Source organism: Oreochromis aureus, linkage group 5, assembly GCF_013358895.1.
Source record: "Oreochromis aureus strain Israel breed Guangdong linkage group 5, ZZ_aureus, whole genome shotgun sequence".
Lineage (NCBI taxonomy): Eukaryota > Metazoa > Chordata > Actinopteri > Cichliformes > Cichlidae > Oreochromis > Oreochromis aureus.
Genome location: NC_052946.1, coordinates 32881548 through 32892764, shown reverse-complemented (window position 1 = coordinate 32892764; position 11217 = coordinate 32881548). Strand labels below are relative to the sequence as shown.

Below are 11217 nucleotides of genomic sequence, written 5' to 3'. Positions count from 1 at the left end.
TGATTTCATCAAGTGTTTTCGGCTCGCCACACAAGGGTGGGTGCTCGACATTAAGTGTCAAGTTAATTACCGATTGGGCGGGTGGTGGACGTATGTCAGACATATGCGCGCCGTGGGTGGGTGTCGGCGTGTTTGAAAAAAAAAAAAAAAGCCAGAGGGGAGTGCAGCGCTTCAGCGTGTGGATAGGCAGAGATAGGTGATGGTTGGAGGAGATGTAACTGGCGTCGGCCTCAGCTTTCCAAAGCTGTAAGCTTTGGCTGGGAGTGGCGTGGCGCACTCTGCTCCTCCAGACTGAAAACCACCTGTATGGATGACCAGACCTCTAGCGTGATCCTTCCGCCCGCGTCAGCGGGACACAGGGGAAGCAACGAGTCTGACAACCGGGGTTATGCCGAGGAGGAGAAGGGCGTCATGACGGTGGAAAACATGCTGGAGGAGTCCGCCGTGCTCTCAGCGCCTCACCTGTCGGTGGACCGATATGAGCGCAGCCGCCAGGGATGCTGTGAGAGGGTGGTCATCAACATTTCTGGTTTACGTTTCGAGACGCAACTGAAAACTTTCAGCCAGTTCCCAGACACGCTGCTGGGGGACCCGAGGAAGAGGATGCGCTACTTTGACCCACTGAGAAACGAGTACTTTTTCGACAGGAACAGACCAAGCTTTGATGCCATCCTCTACTACTATCAGTCAGGAGGACGAATACGGAGACCTGTTAACGTTCCCATTGATATTTTCTCAGAGGAGATCAGGTTTTACCAACTCGGTGAGGAGGCCATGGAGAAATTCCGCGAGGATGAAGGGTTTATAAAAGAAGAGGAGCGCATCCTCCCCAAAAATGATTTCCAAAAACAGGTTTGGCTTTTGTTTGAATACCCTGAAAGCTCTGGGCCAGCAAGAGGGATAGCCATCGTTTCAGTGCTTGTTATTTTAATTTCAATTGTTATTTTCTGCATGGAGACTCTGCCGGAATTCCGGGATGACAGAGACCAAGCCACAGTGGCACCCGCAGTTAATGGCACTGCTCCCTTCATGTCAAGTCCATTCACAGACCCTTTCTTTGTCATCGAAACGTTGTGCATCATATGGTTTTCTTTCGAGTTGCTGGTCAGGTTTTTTGCCTGTCCAAGCAAAACTACCTTTTCCAAAAACATAATGAATATCATTGATATCGTCGCCATAATCCCCTACTTTATCACTCTGGGGACAGAGCTGGCCGAGAGGCAAACCAACGGCGGTCAGCAGGCGATGTCCCTCGCCATCCTGAGGGTGATAAGACTGGTGAGGGTCTTTCGTATTTTTAAGCTCTCCCGACACTCAAAAGGACTTCAGATTTTGGGACAGACCCTCAAGGCCAGCATGAGGGAACTTGGATTGCTCATATTTTTTCTTTTTATCGGAGTTATTCTCTTCTCCAGTGCAGTTTACTTTGCAGAAGCAGACGACCCCACTTCAAGTTTCTCCAGTATCCCAGATGCGTTTTGGTGGGCAGTTGTCACCATGACCACAGTTGGTTATGGAGACATGCATCCGGTCACTATTGGTGGTAAAATAGTGGGCTCTCTGTGCGCAATAGCAGGAGTGCTGACCATTGCCTTACCCGTGCCAGTGATTGTGTCCAACTTCAACTACTTTTACCACAGAGAGACTGATGGAGAGGAGTACCCACAGTATCACACTACAGGTAGCTGTGAGCACCTCCCCTCAGAGGAGTTGAGGAGGTCGTGCAGCTCCTCATCTCTCAGCAAGTCAGAGTACATGGTGATAGAGGAGGGCATCAACAGTGCGTTCAAACAACCCAACTTCACCACCGAAAACAACCAGAACTGCGTGAACATCAAAAAGATCTTCACGGACGTGTAAATGAAACCCGCCATGGATCATTTATGAAGCATGATGAAACAGTACCTATAATATTTTTATATAGCCACTTGTAACGTGTCAGTCCATATCTGTGGATGAAAGCTGCAAATTTCTGTTTTAACAAGGTATTAATCTTTATTTTATTTGCGCCAAAGCAAATGGAAAAGATACAAAAATACTTCAGTGAAGATTTTTCTGTTTTCAGTGTTTCTCCGCGATCAACAAGTGTTAACCTGAGCAAAAAAAAAAAAAAAAAAAAAAAAAAGAAAAATCACGCACGGAGAAAGTGTTTGCTTCAAATCAGAAGAAATAATAATAATAAAAAAAGCTTGTTAAAACAGACATTTTTCAGCGTATAGTGCCACACGATGACTACATATCTTGATGTTATAATGCGACCGTTGTTGGTGTTCATGACTGGGATAGACGTGTAGCATATAGTCTTCTACTGAATCTACCCACCAGTCCAAAAACGACGTCTTGTGCTTCGTGGAAATCAATAGACTATGGTAATTTATATAGCCCAATGCCTGTTTCGGTTATATTTAATATCATAACCTGTCCACATGTTGTTCGGATTATTATTCAGGTAATAAAAAGCAGAGTGCTGTTAATGGAAACGCTTATCACAAAATATGAGTTGAGCTTTTCGTACAGTGTATTTTTATTCAGAACTGCCTATATAGCCTATATTGAATAAAACTCAAATGAACTGACTCAGGTTCCACCTGTCGCTCGTATATTCTTTAGAATAAATGTGCTGCATCTTAGCAAACTTTGTCCAAAGCGAGCAGGAGGAGCATGAAAACAAGAAAACTGTGAATAATTGTGTGATTGAGGTCATGTGCGCAGTGATGACAGAATGGATAAAGGGAGGGAGAACGCACGGCGCATCGCCGCCTTCCGCTTGTTGAACCGCCTTGTGCAGTCTCCATGGCTACGGTGGTTTCCTGGGTAACCCCCTCTCATGCTTCCGTGGCATTGTGTTGCATCTTCACAAACTGTTGTTTTGCCTTCTTGTCCTTGGAGGGGAAAATGGTGCATATTATTTTGGTTTGGGTTTGGCGATTCCTTTAAAGATGGTTAAGGCAGAATGAACCAAGCAGCACTATTACTGTAACTATTTAGGGAAAATGAAGCCCACAGCTTCAGATTACATGAACATAATGAAAGGCTACAGTATCACTGTATTACTGAATGCTGCTCTCTTTTTCAGATGTAAACGCGCCATTATCTGAGCTGGCACACCAACGGATGTCAGCTGCCTTTCATCTCCCACCTGCAGACCTGTGCACGTGAGCTTTTTGGTACAGTGTAGCTCAACCAGAAAGCAACACTCCAATCAGTCCAACAATTCGTTACAGAGTTGCATTTTCTCTAATAATACATGACTGCTTCCATCATAAATGAGAAGTCTACAAAAGTCCAGTTACAAAAGTTCAATTATCCCTTTGCTTCTGTTAATTTTAGAGCTGAGTTGTAGTTCTTTTCATATAGATTCACTTGTTGATCATTTTCTATATCAAATTAATAATAATCTTTAGAATACCATAACTAAAATGTGACACCTTAACATTTAAAGGTCGATTTTTTTTTTTTTTTTTTTTTAGCAAAGGTCTGAAAAATATATACAATGGTTAAACAATCTTCTCATAAAAATTTCAGATCTAATTATTTTTATTTGGAGCATCTGGAGCTCTCTCAGTGTCATGTAATTGGCATCTTTAATATGTACTGGGACATCAAACTAGAGATCATCATTTTCATCAACTGCGTATGTTGATGAAATGTATCATTAAGTACTTCACTTGTTTGTAATGCCTCTGAACAGTGTGTGGAGTCATGCTTGATTTGGAACCAACACAGACGAAATAGACCTGTAAATAGCTCAGTACTGCCCTCTAGTGGCTCAGTACAATTATTGCTGTCAGGCAGGGCTTAAACGTTGAACTTGGAAGTTAAAGTCTTGAGGGGTGAATATGTGGTATATGGTGCCCTTATACACATTTAAAGATTTGTCAAATAGTCAGTGTGTTCTTTTGACTAACTTATGTGTATTAACGTCCTCTCACAGCATTTTTAACAACTTTACCCTTACAAAATCTGAAACGAGTCTATTTATGTTTATGTTTACTGGAGATTTATGGAAGTTTGTCATAAGAAGCCTGTAGACACTTTGATCTATCAGATATAGAACTGATCCCCAAAAAGAAGAAACTTCATTAATGGTTTAAATTTATGGAGTCTTTTTCTTTGTGAATGAAATAAGATGCAGTAAATAATCACTTTATCAGATGGCTGACAGCACATATCTGGAATTTAGATGCTGAGCCACTATTTTGATAAGATTAAATGTTTTTGCTAAAATTTTTAGAAACATTAATATTCAGTTATATATATTTATGACTGATTACAGGGGTGTTATTTCCATTTTTCCACACACTAGCATAACATAATAAATTTAAAGGTTTAATCATCTTCAGTATAAAGTCAACACTAAGACCTCAAGGCTATATTCACATCATCTTGTCAACAGACATTGAAAATGATAGGCCTTATAAAATTAGACTTTATGGTAAGAGCAATAATTTATTGTCATTGAAGAATTTTATTGCCTTCATGCAATCTGCAAACCCTTTTTGTGGCAAAGTAAGGAAGAACCACTTACAAGTACTTTGTATGTGCATCTATGGATTTTATTCAATCTGTGGAAGACGAAAATATACTTTTTGCTGAAGATGAAATTTTGAATCTAGCAATGATTATTGTTATTTTTACTATTGTTACACATGCACCGCTGAGGAAGATACAGTGTCTTGTCCAGCAAATGTGACCATCTGGGATTTGTTGTGCAGGTCAGGAAACTACTTTAAAATCCAGCTAGAGGCGTCTAGTGTGACCCATAATTCTCATGTTTCCCATGAGACAAAGAGAATTACAGTTTGCGAGCTAGAGCTAGGGAAAAAAAAAAAGAAAAACTTTCTTACACCTAACAGGACTTTTCACAAACACTAAAAAAGACACCAAAGTTACTTGAAATTGACTTTGCAGTATGCTAGCCTGTTACAGGACTGTTGCTTTTGAAGCCATGTCTTGTGTTCCCAGTGCAGCATTGAAACAAATAAACAAAATGATGAAACATTAACCAAGAAAAAGCAAAGGGATGTATCAATAGCCTTGTGAAATGCCTTGCAGAAAGGTTGCTATGATTATATCATGAAATTGATATATTTTTGCTTGTAATGTTTTCTAAAGGGATCTACAAAAGTATTTCTTTGTAATGGTGTTATCACAGAATTGACTGAAACCACCCGGGTATCGTAAAATTTGATCCATGTTTACAACAAATTCATTTCTCTTCAAAGCTGTTGTTAGAGATTTCACAGAAACACAGACACAAATGTGTAACAAAGGTGAACCTAACATCTGAGAAGGTACAGAAACCTATGGATGACTTAAAGTCACCTGAAACATACTCTAAAGTAAGGCAGTTTGGTTTAACCATTAGGCACTTCTTTGCTGAGTTTTCTGTTTTCTCAGTTCTGCAGACAAGATACCATGTGTCCTGCAGCTCCAGGTGCATTGCCTCAGAACTGCTGAGTGGTTTTGTACCTTCTATCTCCCTCTTCTTTAATGTATTTTTAACCAGGAGAAAATGAAATGATGCTTGCGATTTACCCACCACCGTTAATCATCTACAAAGCTTGACGGCTGTGCTTGCAAGAGACATCTCCAGTACAGCATATCTTCTATTAATGTTTTGGTTTTGTGAAAGGTAAGAACGACATTAGAGATTAACTTATTAGGAGATTGGTGTTGTTATGCTCTAAATTGATAAAACACTGGATTGTTCATTTCTGCATTTAGAGCTAAGAATATAGCAACATGACAACAAATATATTGCGGGGGGGGGGGGTTACATTTATTGAACTTAAATTTGTACTTTTTACTTAAATGAAATGTGAAAAAAGCCAAAGATGCCAAAACAAAAACTAAATATTTCCAAACACAAAATCTTGTTCTGTATCGTTGTATCTTCTTTTTCTATTCACTGCAGACCAAGAATTAAAATCCCATTAATTACTCAGTCTTAATGTACACTTATGGCTTTGATATATGTGCCAAGTTGTGTCACTTCTCCTCTGTGGATGTTCACGTGGTTCTCTGGTTGTGCTGAGCATGGCGGAGTACTCCACAGCTGTAAGACAGTGAGGCAGTGGTATGCCTGGGATCTTGGTCATTAGAAAAAAGAAGGCACTGGGGAGGGAAAGGTGGATACACTTGAGCTTACATGCATAGTACACAAACACACACAGACAGAAAATCGCAGTTAGCTCCACAGCTGGTTCTCTCCCACACCGCTGCTGCAGGCGGATTCAAAGATGCAAATCCAGGATTGTGTTCAGTTCAGGGTGGGGGGTTTGGAGGAGACCCCGGGCATTCCCTTCTCTCTCATCTCTTTGCTGCCCTCATCATGCCAACATTCTCCACATGAGAGGAGTCATGCCTCACAGCGGCGTGCTACCTCTGATGATACCCAGCATGCCAACATGGGGAGTGTCTGCCAGGAGAGGTGCCTCATGTCATCCTTGAACTTTACAGAAGCACCCAGATGAGAAATGGCTGTGTCCGGTACAATTAGTCACAGCACTGGACATTTTCCTTCCTGCGCTGATGATATTTTTATGTAGTACGGTATTTGCCCTAAAACTGTAACTCAGTGTTGCCGAAAATAGAAACTATTGCCATTATTTCTCTCGGTGCCATTCATCCATCTGCTCTTTTGAGAACACATAATGGCACTCTGGGGGCTATTCATAAAGTTCACTCTTCTGCATCAAGACTCAGTGTTCAGAGCTTTCAGTGAGACAAAGCAAAGCCCAGAAAGCATATTAGAGAAAGCATATGTGTATCCATTCCCCCACAGGCCACACAGAAAGCTAGGAGTCAAAGTACTGTAGTGTAATGTAGGGTACTGCACCATATGCTGTAAAACATGTACCAGATGTGAAAGTGTGAAACAGGAAAGATGGAAAATCCAGACTTCACACTTTTCCTAAACACATTTATATTTAACTAATGCACCTGACTGCAAGGAGATAAAATGTGCTTTGTCATCATGCTGTAACTTTACCTGAAATATCTTGTTGGCACCAAAAATGCTGTAGTGATGTCACAGTCCAAATCCTCCTTCTGCTGCCCCTAGAAATGGTTTCTGTAGCAACTGTAGGAGGCTGTGCAAAAGGTTCACCCAGCTACAGCGACAATGCTGACTTGGGACAATTTCTTCTGGTATTGTTACTATTTCTAGGATTGTCCTTACCTCAACATATCTATGATGAATTAGATCAACAAAGAATATTCACGTCTGAGTGAGGTTCAAAGTTTGAAGCACTGTGACCCTGGAAACTGTGCATCCCTGACTCACCGCTCAGGTGTCCTGTGACTCAGAGTGGCTGCTGCATCCCTCAGCAGCGTTGTCGACTGCAGACCAGACTCCTGCTTAAGGCAGGGGCACATGTTTTGGTTCACTTGCAAACAAAAACCAGGGCATTGCATCATCAGTGACATAGTAGCTGTCACTGTAAATCCCACACATCTGATAATGATCACCTGTGCTGCACTTTTTGTCAAGCACTGGAAGTCAGACATTAATACACACGTTTTTTAAATAGCAAATTATTTCATGTACCGTTTCAACTTTTACAAAAAGGGCGCAAAACCTCACTTTAGCAAAATATTCAAGGGTGGATAACAAAGTAATGACTTTGATTTACAGAGCCTTCCTGTGCATGTAAAAGAAAGCTTACATTTACTGACATAAAGTTTTATTTTTACCCTCTTACCCCGATACACAGAGTATCTTATTTCTTCTCTGACCTTGGTGTAATATAACCTAGTGCTTCTGCAAGCTCTTACCTTGACTTAAATTTCACTTTGTCATACAGAAGCATTGTATAATGCAGCATCAGAGTATCCTGCAACAGTGACACTGACTCACTCATTTATTGACTCATAGACCTTCCTTTCAGCATCAGGGTGGCTTACAGAATTGAATGGAGTCAAAATGTTTTGGTCAGTTTACTGCTGTCATTTCTGCAGGTGTACTTATGTATGCAAAAAGCTGCATGTACGAACTTTTGTATGACAGAAACTTAAGTCATGCAGTATACATGCTTTGTTACGTTAAAAACTTCTACAGTTAATCTACAAGCCTGTAAGCTTTGAGGAATGAGCTTGTGCAGTGGGCATATGTGCATATTTCTGAGATGGTATCTGGCTAAGAGAGATGGAGCTTGGCAGTATACCGCAGTGGGCCAGTGTCCTTGTCTCTCTCCTGTTGTCTGGCTCTTTTCCAGCATCTGCCCTCTTCCTGCTGGGCCTCAATCTGACAAGCACGGCTCTCTCCTTCCCTCCCTTTTTCTTCTCCTCCCTCTCTTTGCAGAGTCCTCTGTCTTCCCTATCCTCCCTTTCTCCATCTCTACCTCAGATGTACTGTTAGCTCCAGGGGACACTAAGGACAAAGGGGGCTATATTGCTTTATAGCCATGTACCTTAGCCACTTATTTACTGTGTCCACATTCCTGGTCCCATATTTGTATGTGTAACCTGCCTCTTTTGCAGGGCAACTCAGTTCCTGAGCAGCAATGCTGAAATGACTCATCTCCCAGAGGGTCAAATAAATTGAGTCTCACTGAAGATGCACTGGAAAAATGTCTTTAGCAGCAAACTTGTTGGGCTGCTCTATAGCCCAAGGAGTGAAAAGAATCAGTAGAAAATTCACAAAATATATAGGATAAGATTTAGTGCAAGGTTCTTGTTCTAGGAGTCTTGTTGATGATTTTGCATGACAGAATTTGTTAATGAGGTATTACACAGGAGAGTGTTGCATCATCATATATGGAAGCAGAAAATCTGTATTAATGCAGCAGAAAATCCAAGCATGAATGCGATATGCAGCACTCATCTTTTCTATCTTATCACATTATGTTGGTTATTATGGAGCTTGTAATAGGCAGGGCGGGGTTTTGAAGAGATCCATGGTGGACCCTATGTTTAAAACCTTGTTCCTGTGTGTGTCTCTGTGTGTGCTGGAAACCTGTGGCTGCTGCAATGCAGTATGAAGGAGTAAGGCGGCATCACAGACCTCCAGCATCAATAAAAAGACCACTGCACTCCAGGGACTGCACCGGCTAAATGGCACCAACAATTGCCACACTGTAAGCTCACTTTTGTGTCACCTGGAAACACTAAATACAGCTAATCCTCCATTGATTTTCCAGTATTTCCGAAGCTACCTACCTTTCTAAAAACATTAAAAGGCTACATTTTTAGAGAATGGGATTTGTGCAATATATGGTTTATTTTTAAAATAAAGTATAAAAACGACAGCTCTGAGTTCAGTTAGAATTCAGAAATCACAAATCTCACACCACACTCATTGTCACCAGTAGTGTCACAAAATATGGCCAATGTCATCACTGAAATCTATCTATCTATCTATCTATCTATCTATCTATCTATCTATCTATCTATCTATCTATCTATCTATCTGTCTATCTGTCTGTCTGTCTGTCTGTCTGTCTGTCTAACAGAAAAAACAGTGAATAAGAGACTTATTGCTCCTCTAATCCATCAGTAAGAATGACCCTTCAGTCTCTCACTTCTCAGGTTTATTTTCTCTTCTGCATGTCACCGAGCCAAAACAACATCTGATGGAGATGCTGAAATCGATACCTCTTGGAAACAAATTCATTCTTGACACCCTCACCTGCCAACTTATACAGCCAGCCATTTGAACATCCCCATATGATTAAGGCACACAGAGCATTTAGACTGTAGACAACCTTCACTTTTTAATTTAAGAAAAACACCTAATACTATGAAAGTTTCAAAGGCAGCATTTGCAGTCTTTCTAACAGGCCCCCAGCTCATAAATAATGACCATGCTGTCGTAAGTAACCTGGGAAATCCATTATGATATACAGAGAGGTATCAGCTTGTGTGGCAGCAGGAAGGCATGCACACAGACAGGAGGGAAGAGGTTGGGAGCCATGATGGTCTCGGGGTCTGGCAGGACTAGCCTTGGCAGAGTCAGGTCTCACACAAATCATCCTGCTGTCTGCCCCACTGCCTGTTTCTCCTGAATCACCTCCCTCCCTTGCTCGTCCAAGGGAATCCCACTGACCTTTGGCTTCTGAGGAGGTCACTTCTGGCCACGGCGCTTTCATTCCCAGCTCCAGTATCGATTCCCAGCTCAGGTATCAATAGTGATCAAAGGACACAGTTTGCTCTTTATTCTGAATATAGCAAGGGGCAATGATGGAGGATTTGCTCTATTTTAGTCCGTCTATTCTATCTATTATTCATGAATTGTGTTGCCAGGAAAGACTGCGAGTGTAACTGCCATGAACAAGCATTAAAAAAGAAGTAAACCTGTTATTACTTCCACTATACTAATAACGGACAAGAGAACACAGATGATCAAAAAAAGCTCCTCCCACAAGCATTTATGTTGTTTCTGCGATAAGAAACATGCATGAACATGCTCACATATTTCCTAAAACAGTAGCCACAGGTTGATATATCATCACACTAATATTATTGCTTTTTATCAAATGCCTGAAAAAAGCTCGAAGACAAATTAAATGTGCAGAAATAAATATTTTTTTACTCTTAGTTTTGGCAGATCGCATCTTTTAACCATCAGCAGTGCTGCTGAATAGTGGTGGAGCTGTGTACCCCTTTAAATTGCCCATACTGCAGATAAGGTGAGCGCTAAGCTATAGTGCAGATGGGGAGCGCGTTTTTCCGCCCTTGCCTTTCTCCATCACCAGCCCGTCTCTTGGTATGCATAGCAATGCCTGACTGCAGGTTTGACTAAGCTTTATATACCAGTCCTGCGGCCGAAGCTGACAACAGAGATATTTTGCCCAGAAAGTTTTTTTTCTTCATGTAAAAATCTCTCACCTCCCACCGTGCTGAGACCATGCAGGGGCCATGAAGGCCACTTTACATGTGTGTTTATGTGTGTGCGTGGGTCTCCTGCTCAGTGAAATTGCATAATCTTCTAGCCCACTACGTAGGGCGGTTCTTTCACGCATGTCGTTTCAAGTCAATGTCTGAGGAGGCTGCTCTGCTCACCATGTAGGCTATTAGGAGATTCTCAGAACTGTCTCTGCATTAGATGCTGGGATGCACTGCCTGAGCATATCTGCAGCTCAGTCTGGAATCTGGTGGAAATGCTAATTTATGCCTAAATTATAAATAAGAATGTAAATTGACTGTCTGACGCATGCATAGATTAACTCTTCTGAGCAACCGAATTATTTTCACACGCCTCCAAATTATTAAATC

The 11217-nt window shown here is 41.4% G+C and overlaps 1 protein-coding gene across 1 annotated transcript; it reads left to right on the top strand.

Annotated features, from left to right (window-relative positions):
- Positions 1-224: 224 nt before the first annotated feature.
- On the top strand, positions 225-1993 carry LOC116317787 (potassium voltage-gated channel subfamily A member 3). The gene has a single exon (XM_031736660.2). It carries the CDS (start codon positions 307-309, stop codon positions 1858-1860), a length of 1554 nt encoding a protein of 517 aa, XP_031592520.1. The 5' UTR covers positions 225-306; the 3' UTR covers positions 1861-1993.
- Positions 1994-11217: the final 9224 nt, after the last annotated feature.

Coding starts and splice junctions, on each gene's coding strand:
- LOC116317787 (XM_031736660.2), top strand. CDS start 307: ATGGATGACCAGACCTCTAGCGTGATCCTTCCGCCCGCGTCAGCGGGA.